This window comes from Polyodon spathula, chromosome 12 (genome assembly GCF_017654505.1).
Source record: "Polyodon spathula isolate WHYD16114869_AA chromosome 12, ASM1765450v1, whole genome shotgun sequence".
NCBI classification, from domain to species: Eukaryota; Metazoa; Chordata; class Actinopteri; order Acipenseriformes; family Polyodontidae; genus Polyodon; species Polyodon spathula.
This window is the reverse complement of record NC_054545.1, coordinates 2,450,668-2,470,452: the sequence shown is the minus strand read 5'-3', so window position 1 is coordinate 2,470,452 and position 19,785 is coordinate 2,450,668. Positions and strand designations below refer to the sequence as shown.

The window sequence follows — 19,785 nt, the reverse complement described above, 5'->3', positions numbered from 1 at the left end:
GACCGACGTTTCAGATTGCATTAGGCTATCAAATGATAAACCCTCGATATTACACAAACATTTACCCTTTCAGGTACTGTGTGATTAATACATGACTATGAGGGCCCACTATATGTGAGTGCACTGGCTGATTGCGTATCAATATTTTATTTTCTTATTTCAAACTGGAATCTTCAGCAGGCTCTCTCTCTCTCTCTCTCTCTCTCTCTCTCTCTCTCTCTCTCTCTCTCTCTCTCTGTGGGTGTGGTGGGTGCACTCCTCTGTCAATGAGCTGGCTGTGCCTCTAGGAGGCAGTGTCCCTCACCTGGCAGGTCACAGCGGGTCGGGGGGGTGCCGGGGAGGGTCCTGGTGCCGGGCCTCTCCTGCCCCCTGCTGTCCACACACCAGCAGTGTCCCGTGGAGCCGTGGCACTGCAGCGGCTGGTATTGGCCCTCCTCATCGCACTGCGGCACGTAGACCCCCACGGCAGGGCGGGGCCCCCGGGGGCTCAGCTCCCTCTGCAGGCTGTGTCTGTGCTGCTCGCAGGGCGTCCTGGGGGGCTGTGTGGGCTCTGAGGAGGAGGGGAGGGGGGGAAGGACAATCAGACTTCATGATGACATTTGGCCATTTGCTATAAGCATTAACTCAGCAAGCTATCCATGTGGATGAAACCGCCCGAGGAAGGAGCTCAGAGACTCATTTGCATAACGTCTCATTTATAACCTTCGTGAAGGTTTTGAAAGTTGGGGTCCTCATTCAGCGAGGACCCTTCTGTGCTGATGGTGTCTGTGCGACCGTCTCTCACACTCTACACTGCGAACACGATAACTGCCTTGATTTACACCCCGATCTTCACCACGCTTTTATCATACTCTCCTACCCTCCGACCGACGTTTCAGATTGCATTAGGCTATCAAATGATAAACCCTCGATATTACACAAACATTTACCCTTTCAGGTACTGTGTGATTAATACATGACTATGAGGGCCCACTATATGTGAGTGCACTGGCTGATTGCATATCAATATTTTATTTTCTTATTTCAAACTGGAATCTTCAGCAGGCTCTCTCTCTCTCTCTCTCTCTCTTTCTCTCTCTCTCTCTCTCTCTCTCTCTCTCTCTCTCTCTCTCTCTCTCTCTCTGTGGGTGTGGTGGGTGCACTCTTCTGTCAATGAGCTGGCTGTGCCTCTAGGAGGCAGTGTCCCTCACCTGGCAGGTCACAGCGGGTCGGGGGGGTGCCGGGGAGGGTCCTGGTGCCGGGCCTCTCCTGCCCCCTGCTGTCCACACACCAGCAGTGTCCCGTGGAGCCGTGGCACTGCAGCGGCTGGTATTGGCCCTCCTCATCGCACTGCGGCACGTAGACCCCCACGGCAGGGTGGGGCCCCCGGGGTCTCAGCTCCCTCTGCAGGCTGTGTCTGTGCTGCTCGCAGGCCGTCCTGGGGGGCTGTGTGGGCTCTGAGGAGGGGGGGCAGACATTACAGCCTGGCTTCAAACTAACAAAGGATACCAAAAATACCTCTACTGCTCTGCTTCATTATCCTGTCCATAATCAGAAGTAAAAGTGGAAGAACACACTTGCTTAAGAATAGCTCAATTCCAGGACAGTCCATTTATATATGCAAATAAAGTTAATTATACCAAATGAGTGCTTGATAGACAATATATTTCCCACAGTTTGAATGACAGAAAAGGTTGTGCGGTTGTACCAAACAGGGCGGGGCTATGGCTTGCACAGACTCCTCCCACACACGTGCGGTTGGTCGGTTCACACGAATGTAACGTGCAGCGTTTGCTTTGTTTTCATTTTTGCATTGCCACGTTGTGCTTTAAACTGCATTTGTGAGGCTCAGCTCAGTAGTTTATTAGTGTTCCACACTTCACCCCAACAAGCAATCAACGGTAAAGTACAGCATGCGCTCCGTGTTGGGTGCCTTACCGGGGCTCGCCACGCACTGGAACCCATCCCCCTTGTAGCCTGGAACACAGCGGCAGTGGAAGGAGCCTGGCGTGTTGTAGCAGGTGGCGTGGGGGTCACACCTGGGATTGGCGCACTCGTCGATGTCTGTCAGCAGAACAAAATGCTGGGGGTTGAGACAAGGCAGGCAAGCTGTGTAATATCGCCACTCGATGACATGGGCCCCATAGCAGCACAGTAATGACAGAGCAGCGTCGACTGACTGCAGCTGGCCAGCCCTAAACCATTCCAGCCTTCATCTGGTACCTTTGGGAACAGCCCGTTTGAGTAAAGCTGTCCTAAATCTCCTGATCCGCTCCTAATTTTGTATATCCTAATGCGAGCCAGCAAGCTTATCTTTGAGATAGCGCCGTCTCTCGCGTCTCTGTAAACCATGAGAGAGGGAGCTCTGAGACACGTGGAGAGATTGTGTTGTACGCCACAAAATAAAGCTGCATTTAAAGAAAACTTACAAAAATGAATAGCCATCACATGACGACACTTTGGAGAGATTTCTAAGTGTAGTTTCCGAACCAGTTCTAACAGTTTTTAAACTTTTTGCCGGTAGCACGTGAGGAGGATTGACAGATACAAAGATTGGGGTTGACTGAGGACACCTTTAACGCTGCAAGACATTTCGAAGGAGGAGAAGGCAAGGGGTTAAGCTTGTTTTCTTGCTGCATTGGTCGTGGATGCGACACACTGAGAGTTCACAGGGCCTCCAGCCTCCCCCTACATTCTGCAGCACAGCCTGACTCTCCCACACACATTCTAGGGATTTAAACAGAGCGATTGTCTTATAGGCTGGGCCAGTCCTGCAGGGTTTATAACTCTATATCTTAGTGGACAGCATTAGGCGTGCAGGGAGCGGCATCTGCAGTTGTAGTGCAAGCCATATGCAATGAGTTAAAAACAGGGGTTCTGATCTGGACATTCTCTATTGATCGATTGATCATCCGATCTGCGATCGATTAATCACACCCGTCTGCTCGTGATATGAAATCATATTGAAAAGATAAAGTATTGACTGAATTTACTGCAGATGTGTCATAATGCCAGCTAATGTTTAATACACATATATTTACACGCATGTAATCTGGCAGTTTGAAAATATTTGCTTACATGTACTTGACATCCAGCCAAGGTCTTTGAAGATTTCTTGTTCGCTCAGAGTTTTTTGATGCTGCGCTCAATTAGACAAGATTAATCGAGCGATTACTTGTTAATCGATGAGAGCCCAGAGGTGTGATTAATCAGTGACTCAATAATGGATTAAACCCTGTTAAAAGTAGAGAAGGTGAAGCGCAGAGCATGGAAGTTTGGTAACCCATAACCAGGCAGCGTTGTGGTGCTTACCAGTGCAGGTTCGCCCATCCCCAGTGAAGTGGTACCCACTCTGGCACTCACAGCGGTGACTGCCCTGCAGATTCACACACAGGGAGTGACTCCCACAGCTGCTCAGGCCCTCCGCACACTCGTCCGTATCTGAGGAGGAAATGAGGGAGACCCCAGACACGTGACCATGCTCTCCGCAACCTTAAAGAACCCTACACCCCCAACCCCAAGACGTTAGGAGCCAAGATGTTGATGGTCCTCCAATACAACACAACACAACACAACACAACACAACACAACACAACACAACACAACACAACACAACACAACAACACAACACAACACAACACAACACAATACAATACATGAAACATTTAGCACACCATGGCTCAATCTAAGTTAAGGAGTGTGGGCTTTTTAACAAGTCAGGTGAAGAATCTTAAAATGTTTTTTTTGTTGATAGTGGATTAAATGTAAAAAACATTGTTTAAAAGGCGTGCACACAGACTGATCCACTGCAGTGACTACAGTGCGACTGGACAGACAGCTCACACTGCGTCGCTCTGAGTAAACAAGGTTTTGCAGAATCTCAGAGATCTCCTCACTTCAAACCGGCAGCTGCAGGAGGCTGCTAACAGACCCACCCCCCGAGCAGCTGCAAACATTCTGTCCCACAAACCCCCTCTTCCTTGTAAACTGGCTACATCCCCCACTGATTTCCCAGACAGCGTAACAGCCAGTATCTTTAAAGAGCCAGCACTGTGTAGTGTGGCCGGTCACTGAGTTTTAATAGAACAGTGTCTGGTGTGCGGATTTTAAAATCTCTGTTGATGTGCTTCATTCATTTACTTATCTGTTGTTTCTTTTTTTATTACTTGCTCAACAGAGATCACTGAGCGCAGTAGAGCGTGCCGTTCTCTCTTTCTCTACAGTGATTCATGGCTTCAGCCTGGTGAACTTATACCTCATCTGCTCTGGTGTGTGGATCCTTCTTTTCTCTTTAAAAAGCACATTATTAAACACGGCAAACCAGGCTAAACTATGGCAAATTCAGAGTATAACCCTGGGAAAAGCATGGGGGAACACTGCAAACATCCAGGGCAAAACTGCTGTGATAAACTCTGATAAGGGTGGATTGCCTGTGCTGAAAGATTACAAGACAGAAGGGTAATCCACAAAGGGACTTGGCTCCCCAGTGCAACGCTACAGTCAGTGGTGGGATGGGTGCTTACCATAGCAGGTGCGGCCGTCTCCTCTGTACCCAGTGGCACACTGGCACTGGTACTGTGTTCCCTCACCCGGGATGCACTGGGCAGTCATGTCGCACTCGTGGGTGCCCTCGTAACAGGGGCTCACAACCACAGGCTTGGAGTCCTCTGCGGGCGAAGGAAAAAAAAAAAGCTTTTTAACAAGTGAAAAGCAACAGCATTCACCAGTGTGAACTCAGCGACACGAGGGAAGGGAAGAGAGCGTTTCATGATGTGTGTAAGCCCCAGGGATCCTCTTGACCAGACTGCAAAGACTAGAAAAGGATCAGGGAGCTTCATTGGCAAGCATAACTAGCGGCAAAGACATGCAAACATTCCCTGAGGATTTCAAACTGTATCAAAAAGGCTGCTTCAGACCCCCTTCCTCCTCCTCCTCCTCTCCCATTCCACCTTCTTTATCACGCACATTAAACACTTTGACTTCCTGCCCTCAGGGCACCAACCAATTTACTCAATTATCAAGAGCAGGAGAGCTTTTGTTTGAAGAGCAGGGTTGCTCTTGCCGAAGCTTTTCAAGTGAACGTTTCGCCGGTCCTATAGAAAGCTTTTTGTTTTACTTTGTTGTTACGAGGGGAAGGGGGCAATCGTTCTCTTTATATTTAAAACAATGAGAATCCAGCTGGTTGTTAAACGGCTATTGAATGGGGTGCAGCGAGAGAGAGGAAACCAGGCATCGTTCAGAGGAAACACTGTGCCACTCACAGCAGGAGTGCCCAGCAGAGTCGTTCTGCATGCCATGCCTCAGTGATTGACTTGTGAAAAACCAAGGGGGCACAGGACTTTATTTGTGTGCTCAAGTAATATCTGTTTTCAAGTTGAATTCTGTTTTCCTGTTCCCAAGAATCCTTGCAAAGCTGTCGATGAAACAGTTTACCATATACAATCAATAACAGTTACAATTCCCATAAAGTGTCAGGGTTTTTTTTTCACCAAAAATTCCACACTAACATTGACTAAACAAATATATACTTCAAACTTTAAAAACTTTTCAACACAGTTCTATTTGAAAGCTTCACTGTGGGCAGTGCACTGCATACCACTGCTATCCCCTGCCTGCCTTCCTCTGCTCTCAAGCGTTTGACGGCTTGACGATGTTAACCACGCTCTTTAGTCTGGATTTTTAATTGATCTGTTTTTACTAGCTTGCCTGTCGTTCGTTCTCTGTTTCATGTCTCACTTTGTTCTTGTAACCCACAGTTGTTGTCTCAGATTTACTGCTCCACGTACAGAGATCGAGAAGCACTTAAAATGCTACCTTCTTCTTTTATGACCAGCTGTTGGCCTCTCCCTGGTAAAATATCTTTTGACAGCTTTCTGACAACAGCCCCTGTGCACAGCTGGACTGACCGAACGTGTGAAGCAGAGTAACCCTCCCGAGTGTTGAGTGTGAGGACGGCTCGGGTTATTTATTTACAGCTCGGGTTACTCTATCAGTTTTAGGCTTCAGTTTCTTATTTTGTATTGAGGCGTCACAAAAGCATCTGAAGAGTTATATTTGCAGAACTAGCAGTTAGTTAATGGGTTAAGAGAACCCTAATGCAGTGATAATGCAGTGACCCTTTCAACAACTTAAGTTTTACAAAAAAAAAAAAAAAAAAAAAAATTTGGAAGAAGTTTGCAACTATCATGGGAGAATCCTGGAAAAATGTGCACAAGGAAAATTCAGTTCTTGCCTCTGTTGTGTGTTGCAGTGCAGGGCTTGAACGAACAATGCATTGTATATGTCATGCATACATGCTCTCTCTCTCACACACACACTCACATTCCACAGCCCATGCTGTTGAGTAAGAGGCTTGGCTCACCCTAGCTGGCATCTGAAACACATTTAACAGTGAAGCCTGCCTCTATCTGGGTACTGGAATGTATCAGGGTATTTTAGATTCTCATGACATCACCGGGCAACTATTTTCCCATTAAACCTGTCATCTGTGCATCAGAGCTGTAGAACTCACACAACCCCTTTCTTCTTGCTTAGTCTCCCCTAAACCCCTAATGACAAGCTTGTAAAGGGTCTGAGAACCACAACAAACCCAGAACGAGTAGACCACATGCACACCTCTGCTCAAGCAGCACATTGCACTGGCTATGGAAGCTCTGGCAGCCTGAAAGCCATGTTTATTTGACCCTTCTGGAGTGGCTCTGCTGTGCCACATGTGGACCAAGCAGCAGCAGCACCCACCCCCAGCCCCCTCAACACCCAAACCCCACAGCTCTCCATCCCTCCCCAATGTAGACGATCTAGAAATCAAAGACAGATAAGGGCTTTATCAGCAGCGGTCTCCAATCAGGACGGTGTCCTCTCACTGGCTCGTCCATCCATCAGATCAGTTTATAAGAGGTCTTACTGATCTGGCTGGAGAACTCCCACTGCTAGCTTATCAGCCTGCCCCATTCCAAAGGCAACAAGAGAACCTGTTTAAAGATCGACCACTGACTGACCTCCTGCTCACCCGTGTAAGGGCCAGTTTGGGGTTCTCGATGAACACTTTGCGGAAACGAAAATCCATGAGAATTACGTGTGCTTCTTGATTTACAAGTGAAGCACTATGTAAACTGACGCAATAATGATTTCCATCTGGGGATAGGATTTCTGTTTGTTGCTGGAAGCGTTTCAAGCGTGCAAGCCCATGACAGCTTATACCTGGCGTGGGAATTCCCGGTCAATGCTTGCTTACTCTGCTGTCAAGCGCTGCTCATTTGCAAGGCACGGCACTTTACCAGTTTTATAACAGTCCTGCCAGCTTGTTTACACTCCTGCAGCTGTCATGGTTGGCCTGTTGATTAAGACAAGCTGATCAAGACAAGTTTAGACAACCCGGGAGAGGGTGCTTATGTAACGATGAGTGTTGAGAGACGGATTCTGACCCTGGACTGTGAGATGAGGTTAAAAACTCCTCTAGAACCACGACTGCAGACGAGCCCGGCTCTTTTGCATAGCTGTTAAGGCGCTCGCTGGTTAGTGCGTGCGTACGTGCCTGCGTACGTGTGTGTGTGTGTGTGCATGCATACGTGCGTGCGTGCATGCGTGTGTGTGTGTGTATGTGTGTGTGCATGTGTGCGTGTGTGCGTGTGGACGCTGGTTCACTCGTCACACTTACCTCTGACAGGGCCAATCTGGTTGGTGAGTGCGTATCTCAGCACCTGTTCTTCCTTGCTGTACAGCATGAAGACGCGCTCCACGCTCAGCTGCTGGGTGTCCGGCAGGCTCCTGTGGCCGTGGCGGCAGTCTCGGTACGTCACGTTCTGGCTCAGCTGGTAGGAGAAAGTCTGGGAGCCACTTTCCACAGACAGCACGGTGTACTCTCTGAGTGAGGACGACTTCACCACTGAACACAGAGCAGAAACCAGTCAAATACCTCACCCACCTCACCCATCTCACCCACACCCTGATGTGATGCATGTAACGCACAACATACGGATGATTTCGGACCCTATCGTGCTCTTTACTGTGCCTTTGATGTGATTGACAAGATTCGCTATTCTGCAACGTAAAACAAGCAGAATCAAGCAGATTAACGACAGACTGAATTGTTAAGACAATCTTCCATTGCCCTGCAGCTGAACCGCTCATTCTCGTCTTAGAAAAATGAAAGAACACTTGAAGCTCCTTGAGATCACAAAAGCATTATTATATTGTATAGATCAGAGGGCGCAGAGTGCGTGGGACCTCTCCCCCCTGCCCATACAGACTGGCTCTGTGAATACCATGGAACACAAGACTTCAGCCTGCAAGGTTTTGAAAAGCACCACCTCCAGCACAGCAGCAGCACACAAGCGGCCCGTTTCACAAACCCTGATTAGCACTTTGACAACCTAACATTACCTTGGGGAAGGTAGTGCCAAACGAGTGCTAACGAAACCAGACAAAGGTCAGTCTATGCAGCGGTATACAGCTGGTTTGACAGCCCCATATTAGCATTTCCATGCTTAATGTAACATTGCAGGACAAGTGTGTTAATGCTCCTCTCCAATGCAGGAGCTTCATTAGCCACGGAGCCAGGGAGAGATGTACCTGAGGGCAGGTACTGGTACACCTCCTTGTAGGGCTCCATCTGCACAGTGGCGCCTGGGGGCACGAAGGGCACCTGCCCCTGGATCTCAGTGCTCACAGTCAGGTAGTTCTGAGAGTCCAGGCCCTGGGCTGTCTGGATGATACTGAGCCTCTCGTTCCCGGGGTAGAACGTGACATCGGCATAGCGGGCAAACTCAGCACCTGAGAAACACAGGGAATTCTCTTACTGTATCACCATCACATCACATCCTCATCCCCATCCCCATCCCCATCCTCATCCCCATCCCCATCCCCATCCCATCATCCCCATCCCCATCCCCATCCCCATCCCCATCCCCATCCCCATCCCCATCCCCATCCCCATCCCCATCCCCATCCCCATCCCCATCCCCATCCCCATGCTGACATTCTCATACAGAGCGTTATTTAGTCTTATGTGCAGCCAGCTGGGCATACAAAGATGGCGTTTAAAACAATTCAGGGATGGAAATCAGACTCCCATTGCTAAGACGTTTGAGCCATTCCTGGCTTTGCTACGAGTTTGTTAAGATGCACCTGAGTTTGTTACTGGGGCTCGTAGTAAACCCTGGAATGGGTGAAAATGCTATGCAACAGGGGTCTTATTTCCATGCATGTAATTAGCTTGGTTATGATTCAGTCTGACCTACAGAGAGCAAGGACATCCTATTTGCTCTTCCTAAATCTCTCAGTGTTTTTAGTACAAATGCTTTCCGAATGGGAAATCACCACCGGTCATGGCACACCAGTACCTGCCTAATCCCGGTTTAAGCCACAGATCTCGGATCTCTTACCCGTGACGCTGAATCCGTTCTCATGGCCGGTCAGCTCCAGGGCGAAGAGCCACCCAAAGAGGCCTCCGATGGGGGAGAGGGGCATCAGCGCCCAGCCGGCAAGCTCAGGGATGTGGCTGATGGCCGTGTAAGCTCTCCCATCACTCACCACCACGTAGGCATGCAGGTCCACGCTGCCAAAGTCCACGGGCGTGGCACCCACCAAGACACGCCCGCTCACCTTCCCGTTCACGCGATGGGGCACTCCTGTTGGGCAGTGAAGAGAATGAAGACAAAAAAAACGAAATTGGGAAAAACACAGAGGAGGGCCAGAAAGTAACTAAATTATAATTACTTACTTATTCTCCTGCTTATTAATTAACCCTACACGCAAGAAGCAAAATCAGTACGCATCTGCCACGGCTGCCGGGTTAGAAACTCGCATCAGCAATGCAGTCCTTGGTTTCAGAAGACGTTTGAACTCTCAGTATCCCTGCTAAACTCCCTTTTCCCAGCCCTAAAGCTATTGCACACCTAATAGCAACCCTACAGCCTCTCCCTATGTGCTCTCTGAGTACCGTATTTAACAGTGCAGGTCACATGATGAAGCTAGAAGAGCTGTACTTTATCTAAGAATGAATACTTGGCGTGTGGAGCAGTTCTCTTGACCCCTAAAGGATGCCCACGGTCTGGAGCAGGATAAACGGTTCTGTTAGAAAGCACGTCACGCTGCAAAGAGCTGATCTGGCAGGAAACAGCTGGAGAGCAGAAACAAGATGACACTGTCCCGATGCATGCCTTTTTGGAAGAGCACCAGGCTCTTATGAGAACCTGCTGGTCTGCAAGGACAGTAGGCAGCTTTCTGAAAGCTGGACAACAAAAAAAAAAAAAACATGCAAGGATAAACTAAAAACGTCTTTGTTTTAAAATCATTTACATGCTCCCTGTTGATGCAAAGACAGGCCCACTTTGCTAACCACACAAAGAACTATCTGACTCCGTGCAGTCTAGATGAAACGTATGGAGCTCACAAGCCTCCTCTTATGACTGTCCAGGCTCAGGGTCTCGAAGCATTCTAAATTCAATCTGTAAACTGGAGCTGTGTTGTATGCTGAAGATCAGCCTCACTGATGCTTGGCAGGAGTACTTGACCCCCTTGGACCCCTCACACAAGGTAACCTGCACTGTATAGTACATACCATCTGGCAGGCAGTGCCTCCCGTTTCCATAGTAACCCAAGTGGCAATGGCAGCAGAATCCCGAGGAGTAATCGGAACAGTAGGCGTGTCGCGAGCACTGCCCCTCAAACTGAGCGCAGGTCTCCCTGTTTTCTGTGTTGTACACGAACACTGCAAGACAGAAATATTCATACATCATTGAGAGAACTGGTGCTGCACTGGAGCCAAGGGCTTTGATCTGGGGCAATGCTGGCGTTCGTTTTCATAGCTGTGTTTGTACAGTAAAGTGAAATGAATATAATAATGCAGGCTCCAGTACCAGCGATGCACTTCAGTAACCCTTATGTGAACACCCTGCCCATCCTGTTATTTCTCCCAAACAGATGCATGTAATGCTGCTGAATTGTGTGGTTGCTTGATTGTCTGATGTTTGGAAGGGTTCCTACACAGCAAGCGTTTTCCTACATACAGTACAGACATATCAAGCAGTAGAGAAAGTAGAGAAACACATGGGGGACAACCCTTTCTCATTCTGTCCGGCACATTCACCAAGGAAAACATATTTTAAAACTCACTCAGGGGGGAAGTAGGGAGGTCATTTATATTTATACTCACATGCCTTTTAATTGAACTGTCAACATTTACTGAAAGATTATCTGTTGAATGTGATCTTTGATTACTGTGTTCAGTTGGCCCTTCCTTGGTCTTTGTTCCAACCGGGTTCTAAGTTGTTTAACTGAACCAATTAAACCCAGATCCTGAGTAGTTAATTGCATCCTTTTACCTGTTAAACCTGGAGTGGAACAGCCATCCAGGAGCGTGATTGGACACCCCTGCTATAAACAGGACACCCTCAAACTCTAGAGGAGTTCCAGTTCTGAGGTAAACCCCTCTCACCTCCAGCATCCACGTCTTCATCCACGCTGACCACGCTCCTGCCCTGTGTGTGCGGGGGGCTGCTCTCTGGCAAGGGGATGACACCCCCCTCTGGGTACACTGCCTGCACATCTGGATCCTGAGGCTGGGGGTTCGAGGGCTTGGGGTAAGAGGGCTCTGGGTAAGAGGGCTCAGGGTAGGAAGCCTGGGGGTAAGAGGGCTCAGGGTAAGAGGGCTCGGGGTATGAGGGCTCAGGGTAGGAAGCCTGGGGGTAAGAGGGCTCAGGGTAAGAGGGCTCGGGGTATGAGGGCTCAGGGTAGGAAGCCTGGGGGTAAGAGGGCTCAGGGTAAGAGGGCTCGGGGTATGAGGGCTCAGGGTAAGAGGGCTCGGGGTATGAAGGCTCAGGGTAAGAAGCCTGGGGGTAAGAGGGCTCTGGGTAGGAAGCCTCGGGGTAAGAGGGCTCGGGGTAGGAAGCCACAGGGTAAGAGGGCTCAGGGTAAGAGGGCTCAGGGTAAGAGGGCTCGGGGTACGAGGGCTCAGGGTAGGAAGCCTGGGAGTAAGAGGGCTCGGGGTAAGAGGGCTCCGGGTAATAGGGCTCAGGGTAAGAGGGCTCGGGGTAAGAGGGCTCATGTTTAGGGTGGGATTCAGGCAGCTGGGTAGTGTCAGTGTCAGAGGGGGGCTGGTTGGCCACAGGGAAGGAGTCTGGGAGCTGTTCTGAAGGGTCTTCACTGGAGGGGTAGTGGTTACTGGACCCTGGGGGCTCTGGGTATGAAGGAAGGTCTGGCCGGACAGCCGTGGGATACTCCTCCGCCTCCCCCTCCTTCTGCCCGTCCTCATCCTCGTAGACCTCCTCAGAGTAGTCCTGTTCAGGGTAGTCAGGCTCGGGCTGGCTGGGCTGCCCCGGGTTGTTCAGGGTACTGTCCAGAGTCACCACAGAGTCCCCACCGGACTGAGCACCCCCGGCCTCCGCACCAACCACGTTATCCAGGGGGAAGCTGCTCCCGATGTGGTAGAGCCACAGCCCAGGCACTCCGGTGTTCCCAACCCTGCAGGGAACGAGAGAAGAGGGGGGCAAAGAGTGGCGGTGAATGCAAGGGACCACTGCCACAAGGATCTGTGCAAAAAACTGCAGAAACGCAGCGCTCTCTTAATAGAAAGTTATTGCATGAAATGTTTGAGTTCAATAGACAGGGAGAGTACGTACCAGCATTGCATTTTAGTTCTTATACAAAGCAGTCTATTTTACTAACACTGCCTCGCTCCTAATCATTTGTTTATTAGCGGTTTCGCTGTAACATGTGAGAGTTAGTCTGTGCATTATTTCAGGTGTAGAAAGACGGGCCAGGCTTCTCATTTCAGATGAGAGAATTTGAAAACTGATTTAAATCAGCCTGACCCTGACCCTGACCGAACCTGCAGTAAAGAGCGTGGCCTGTCATTCTGCCCCTATGTCAGTATCCGTGGCGCTCTCTGCGTGCCGCACTCACTGGTGCAGGTTCTTGACGGTCTGCTCGCTGCTCGTCACGCTGTAGAAGGGCCCCTCTTTCCTCAGGAACAGGAAGCTCAGCTCTCCCCGGCTGAACCCCACGCGCGCCGGCAGCTCCAGTTGCACGTTGTACGACTCCTTGGGGCGCGTGCCGTAGAACTGCAGCTCATTGCGCGGGTACAGGAACAGGGCGTAGGTGTCTGTGTCGTCATAGGCCAGCACCACCTGGAACGTGTTCACCTGCCAGGGGGCGAGGGGGGGGGGGGGGGGGTCACAGTGATTCACGGAGGAATTTCCAACTTTTCATTTAGAGGTCTCTTTATGGTTGAGTCTAGATCCAGTAAGAGGAAAGGACCAAGGGACTGCTGTGACACCAGCAATTTATGTTATTTTAAACCCCACCTCCCCCCCCCCCCCCCCCCCACCAATAAAATCCTCTGAAACAACACTGACTTTATCTCTGATCCATCTAGCGGCTTTAAAACGGCAAGCCGAGGAGTTAAAAAAGATTCCAAAATCTGAGAAAATGTATCCAATCACAGCAGTGCCTTAGTTGAAACCACGCCCCTCGTCCCTCCCCCTAGGTCCTGAACCGCCTCTTTATAACCCTAACGCAATTCCCTCAGCCCCATCCCCACCCCTCAGTCCCCACAACCTTCTTTGGCAGCGGCCAGCTTGAACTTGACTTACCAAAAGGAAACTTGGTAGCAATTTTGACCGATAAAGTCTTCATGCTTGTCTAAATGTGTGTTTTAGTTTCTTTTTAGTACTGCAGAACTACGGGCCATATTTACAAAGGGTTTTCTTTCCTTAGCTTCTTCAAAGTTAATGATACAAAACTGATAAAATAAACAACTAAGCAATTCTCTTCTCAAGCACTCACAAGCCATTTATTTCTCAGTTTTTGTAACATTAACGCAGACTGAAACACATGTAACTCAATACAGGCAGCCCGCAGACTGCTCGGCTGTACACAGTTTAAGGGAAGCTCAATTGCTAAGCTCCTAACAGATGTGTACTGTAGTGGGGATGAATGGAGGCATTTGTCCTTTCTTTTTTTTTGTGAATGTCACTTTAATGTGACAGGCGCCACCCTGTTTGAGACCCGGGCTGCGCCGAGCTGAGACGTTACCCCCTGGTTAACGTGGAAACGAAGCATCGGGCAGCTTCCCAGCCCAGGTCTCAGACAGATATTCCAGGCATCCCAATCCACAGCTCTAATTAGCAGACCACACTGCCTCGGAGCACTGCTGCAACACGCCTATAAACAACATTATTTAAAGATCTTATCCTAAATCATTAAAAAAAACAACAACACATGGCTGAAAACAGTGGCTGACGGATTGTGGATGAGGGCACGGGGGTAAAGCAAGCCTATGAACTGCAGGGATCACAGCTCTGCTGGCTCGTTACAGTGTTGTTTAGCAAGGAAACTAACCCCTGAGATGAGAATATCTCGTTTCCCAGCAGATGAAGGCAGACTGAATCCACTAGTAAAACTTTATGATACACATACATTTATTTATCTCTGCAGTTGAATGTGTTACAATAAGTCTTAAAACAAGAACAACCCAATATACTGTACAATATACAATATACTGCACAGTATTCAAAGAGTCTGTCTTAGTCCTGGTACAGTGATTGTTCTGATAGACACGTACACACGCCTTCATGTAGTTTTGTTTCTTTGGGATATTGGCTACTTAAGAGCACTGCAAGTAAGACAAGCCATGATTCCGAATTTCTGCAACATGCAGCAGCTATTCAAACATCTAACCTAACAGCACAGCACAGACTCCCAGCCAGCAGCCAGCACATCAGCTTCAATGTGTTTGACACAGCAGTGCAGTCGAGGGGAAACGCAGGTAAACTCACTTCTCATATGTGGAATATGGAGTTTAGCCACTTCTCATTTAAAGAATAAAGCGTTTAGTCACTCCTACTCTCCTGCGAGAAGCAAATCCAGGCTACATCAAGGGTTAAAGCCAGGGCATATTCCAGTGTATTATATAAAGTGACTCGGGTGCATTTAATGATAGACGGAATCCCTTAACCTGCAACCCACAATCCTGCACGACCTCCACAGCTGGCATGCGTGTAATCTAAGGGCATCTCTGCACACCCTGAGTGCCGATCATGAACACCAGAGCAGTTCGCTCACCCACTTCTTTTTTTTTTACCCTACACCACTGGTTTGACAGCAGTGCTTGGTCCAGCACTAAACAGGAGACTAGATTAGCATATAATGGATGACATGGAGATGGACTGCCACATAGGCCACACTGTGCTTCCTTACAGGAAACTGCTTGGCCAACGCCTCCATCAAGAGATAACTTCAAACAACGTCAATCATAAGATCTGGTGTGAAACAGACAAGAGGAACACACAAGCCCATTGAGGAACTCACTCGGCTGACAGACAGAGACACGCACACACAATACTCCGGACAGAGGGACAGTGTGACGCCCTACCCTGTTGGAAGGCACCGAGTTCCGCGTCACCTCCTGGTACGGCCCCACGCTGTCCCAGGTCGCTATGAAGGCGGCCGTGGGGCTGAAGGTGCTCTCGGGGAAGCCTCTCTTTACTTCCTCCGCCGCCCGGATCAGCACCTCCGTGGAGTCGTCCTCCCGGTAGTAGATAGTTCCCTTCCCGTTGCTCGTGTCCAAATCGGACAGGAAGGGGGCGATGACCGGGAAATCTGTTGGGAAACCGTCATCCACGTACTGCGTCTCCCGAGGGAAATCCTGCGGCGAGATGATCCCGTTGGTGCCCACCTGAGGAAAGGCAGCAACGTTACATTACAAACTGAAGACCCCGTAGTCTCCTGCAGCACGGGCAGGCACCACTGCCTCATCCAGACCAAGTCTTTGTTCCAACATGCACTTAATGATTACATTTTCAAAAATGCTTCCTCTGACAGGGTCAAAAGGCTTTAATGATATTTACAGCTTAATCTGAGAGTGGCACTGCTACAGGCTACAGGATCGTATCCCGGAGTGGCATTGCTACAGGATCGTATCCCGGAGTGGCACTGCTACAGGATCGTATCCCGGAGTGGCACTGCTACAGGATCGTATCCCGGAGTGGCACTGCTACAGGATCGTATCCCGGAGTGGCACTGCTACAGGATCGTATCCCGGAGTGGCACTGCTACAGGATCGTATCCCGGAGTGGCACTGCTACAGGATCGTATCACGGAGTGGCATTGCTACAGGATCGTATCACGGAGTGGCATTGCTACAGGATCGTATCCCGGAGTGGCATTGCTACAGGATCGTATCCCGGAGTGGCATTGCTACAGGATCGTATCCCGGAGTGGCACTGCTACAGGATCGTATCCCGGAGTGGCACTGCTACAGGATCGTATCCCGGAGTGGCACTGCTACAGGATCGTATCCCGGAGTGGCACTGCTACAGGATCGTATCCCGGAGTGGCACTGCTACAGGATCGTATCCCGGAGTGGCACTGCTACAGGATCGTATCCCGGAGTGGCATTTCTACAGGATCGTATCCCAGAGTGGCATTGCTACAGGATCGTATCCCGGAGTGGCATTGCTACAGGATCGTATCCCAGAGTGGCATTTCTACAGGATCGTATCCCAGAGTGGCATTGCTACAGGATCGTATCCTGGAGTGGCATTTCTACAGGATCGTATCCCGGAGTGGCATTTCTACAGGATCGTATCCTGGAGTGGCATTGCTACAGGCTACAGGACCGTGGGGTTGAACACCCAGGACGTACAGTTTCATTTTGAAATTTGACAGTATGTATGCATTTGATGTTTCCATCGGCCATCCTTGCGCCTGTGTAGGAGACCGCAGCCAATTGATAAGACTCCTTTTACACAGCAGTTTGAGCCGTTCCACAATTTACCTGGTGCTTAAAAGAACTGCACGCCTGAATGGATCAAACTGCTATGCATAGGGAGTGTGATTTCTGTTCCTGTATTGTGTCTGAGAGCTATCCGCAAACCCCCATGGTTGCACACGCCCAGCATTGCATTGCAGACCCTTATAAAACGCTCCCCATGGTACATGGATATTTGCACGGTGAAGTTCCACTTTACCAGGCTTTGCCCATACTTACATAGGATGGACTTGTCCTAGCTTTGTGTTTAACTAAGTTATAGCAATGCTATCCATTCCTTAGCACAGCCGCCTGTGTGTTGCTTACCAGTGCTTCACCGTGCTCTCTGTATGCCCTGCAACACTCCCCAGGCTTTTACCATTGTGCAATGCGCTTTCATATTCTTCTAATTAAAGGCGCTGTATATACATTGATCTTAGTTACTCCGAGCATACAGCGGCTCTCACAGTGCGTTAATAGGAGTTCAGCGGCAGTTCACAAATGCTCAGGCTCGCCTATAGAGGCTATTTGGGGTCAAAGCACAGCCGGGCGTTTACAGTGGCCAGCATTGTGATCGCCGCGTTTTTTATTATGTTTTATTTTTTTATAGTAAATCAGGATTTCCAAAAATAAATAAATAAATAAATAAATATATAAATAAAAAGAAAAAACTTCAATTGAAGCTCATTTAAACTCTGCATCGCATTGGTCGGACGTGCCACATAGCAGCCTAATGCAGTGTAACGCGATATTAATCAAAGCTTCATGTGCTGGAATTACATGGCTTTAAGTGATGAAAACCTATATCCTGGAGTCTTCATTACCTCCTTAAAGGATGCGGGGGGGGGGCTACACACACAACTTAAACCACTCAAAGCATGACCCGTAAAATCAAATGTTTCAACATTAAAGAGACAGATCACTGAAGACGCGCTCTGGGTTCTTGTCAGCAAAATAGCAAATAAACACTGCCGTGCGAAGTGTTGACATGGACTCATAATGTGTGTGTGTGTGTGTGTGTGTGTGTGTGTGTGTGTGTGTGTGCATGTGCTCATTATTTTTTCCTACACTGTGAACTAAAGTCACGTACCCGCTGGCGACTCTTCCTTATATAAACATACACAGTATATACATTGCATTCCAAACATGCTTTAATATTGCATGCATATCCCAGTGTAAACAACTCGAGAGGGATGCGTTAGTTATTGCTTCAGTAATGCACGGCACGAATGCATAGCTCTGTAACTGTGCTTTAAAACTCCCTAACAAAACATGTGTAGTAACGCCAAGCAGACCCTTGTGCTTCATTCTCAAGCACTAATGTCACCGCGCAGGTAAGAGCACAATTAAGAATGCGCTTTTGTGCAGTGATCATGCGGAACTGCATGGCAATGTTAACCGGTTCAACGCGGCGCTGCGCTGCGGTGAACGTTACACGGATAACGGGAAGAACTTACGTAGAGCTCGCTGAACTTTGTCTCGTAGAAATACAGCGGTCTCTTCAATGTCAGCACTTCGGACGTCTCGTCATCCCCTTCTGGGAGAGCTGAATCTCCGCTGTGTGGTCCGTAAGGGAAGAGGTCTCGCCTTTCAATCGCAGTCACCAGGCAGAAAGTCCAGGACAGCTTTAGAAGAAAAACTGTCGCTTTGTCCCACATCGTTTTTATTTAAATAGTAATAATAATAATAATAATAATAATAATAATAATAATAATAATACAGTTACTGCATTTGGGTTAAATAAACTAAGCGGCTAAGAACAGTGTGGAGGGGTTTAAAGGCTAGCTCAAGAAGGACAGCTGTTGCCTAGCTAGCTGCGCGGCTGTGACTGGACCTCCACACTGAATATTGGGATTTCAAGCCAGAACCCACACCGCCTCTGGCCGACAGCAAGCCCGAGTGGGAGGGCTCAGGCTGCAAAGAGGGCGTTAACTGGTTAAGGGTCCTTTGATTGGCACTATGAAATCGACACTAAACCACAAGCCAACATCTGGTTCTCATTACACGTTAAAAAAAAATCTGACTCTCAAAGCGGTTCTCGTAGCCCTCCTTCACTCCCTGCGCGTTTCTGCTGCCTGAACCGCACTGATCAAGCGGATAATAAAGCAGATTCGATGTACGGTATGGGTTAGCTTTGTAATACATGTGAGATTATTTCTCCAGGATCGCTGGTCGTGTTCGGTCAGTCCCAATTAGAAGCGCTCTTCATTATTCTGCTGGGATGTTGCAGTGTAGCCTCTCACCTCTGTTCTGACCAGGGCTGACTTCTATCTTTTTAATTATAACGGGGGGTCTGTTCTTCATTATTCTGCTGGGATGTTGCAGTGTAGCCTCTCACCTCTGTTCTGACCAGGGCTGACTTCTATCTTTTTAATTATAACGGGGGGTCTGTTCTTCATTATTCTGCTGGGATGTTGCAGTGTAGCCTCTCACCTCTGTTCTGACCAGGGCTGACTTCTATCTTTTTAATTATAACGGGGGTCTGTTCTTCATTATTCTGCTGGGATGTTGCAGTGTAGCCTCTCACCTCTGTTCTGACCAGGGCTGACTTCTATCTTTTTAATTATAACGGGGGGTCTGTTCTTCATTATTCTGCTGGGATGTTGCAGTGTAGCCTCTCACCTCTGTTCTGACCAGGGCTGACTTCTATCTTTTTAATTATAACGGGGGGGTCTGTTCTTCATTATTCTGCTGGGATGTTGCAGTGTAGCCTCTCACCCCTGTTCTGACCAGGGCTGACTTCTATCTTTTTAATTATAACGGGGGGGTCTGTTCTTCATTATTCTGCTGGGATGTTGCAGTGTAGCCTCTCACCTCTGTTCTGACCAGGGCTGACTTCTATCTTTTTAATTATAACGGGGGGTCTGTTCTTCATTATTCTGCTGGGATGTTGCAGTGTAGCCTCTCACCTCTGTTCTGACCAGGGCTGACTTCTATCTTTTTAATTATAACGGGGGGTCTGTTCTTCATTATTCTGCTGGGATGTTGCAGTGTAGCCTCTCACCCCTGTTCTGACCAGGGCTGACTTGCTATTGCTTTTTAATTATACTTTACCC

General features: G+C 48.8%; 1 protein-coding gene across 2 annotated transcripts in view; it reads right to left on the bottom strand.

Annotated features, from left to right (window-relative positions):
• Window positions 1-19,397, bottom strand: part of nid2a (nidogen 2a (osteonidogen)) — a 29,243-nt gene extending 9,846 nt beyond the window's left edge. The window contains exons 1-13 of one of the 2 annotated variants that reach the window (XM_041265590.1): window positions 18,187-19,397; window positions 15,353-15,655; window positions 12,883-13,121; window positions 11,417-12,441; window positions 10,541-10,690; window positions 9,363-9,608; window positions 8,551-8,751; window positions 7,637-7,864; window positions 4,503-4,646; window positions 3,292-3,420; window positions 1,918-2,043; window positions 1,191-1,436; window positions 305-550 (exon numbers count right to left, since the gene is read on the bottom strand). In XM_041265590.1, coding sequence (XP_041121524.1) covers window positions 305-550; window positions 1,191-1,436; window positions 1,918-2,043; window positions 3,292-3,420; window positions 4,503-4,646; window positions 7,637-7,864; window positions 8,551-8,751; window positions 9,363-9,608; window positions 10,541-10,690; window positions 11,417-12,441; window positions 12,883-13,121; window positions 15,353-15,655; window positions 18,187-18,387 — 3,484 coding nt within the window. In that variant the 5' untranslated portion in view covers window positions 18,388-19,397. The remainder of the gene's footprint in view (window positions 1-304; window positions 551-1,190; window positions 1,437-1,917; window positions 2,044-3,291; window positions 3,421-4,502; window positions 4,647-7,636; window positions 7,865-8,550; window positions 8,752-9,362; window positions 9,609-10,540; window positions 10,691-11,416; window positions 12,442-12,882; window positions 13,122-15,352; window positions 15,656-18,186) is intronic. The other variant, XM_041265591.1, reaches the window with a different exon arrangement.
• Window positions 19,398-19,785: the final 388 nt, after the last annotated feature.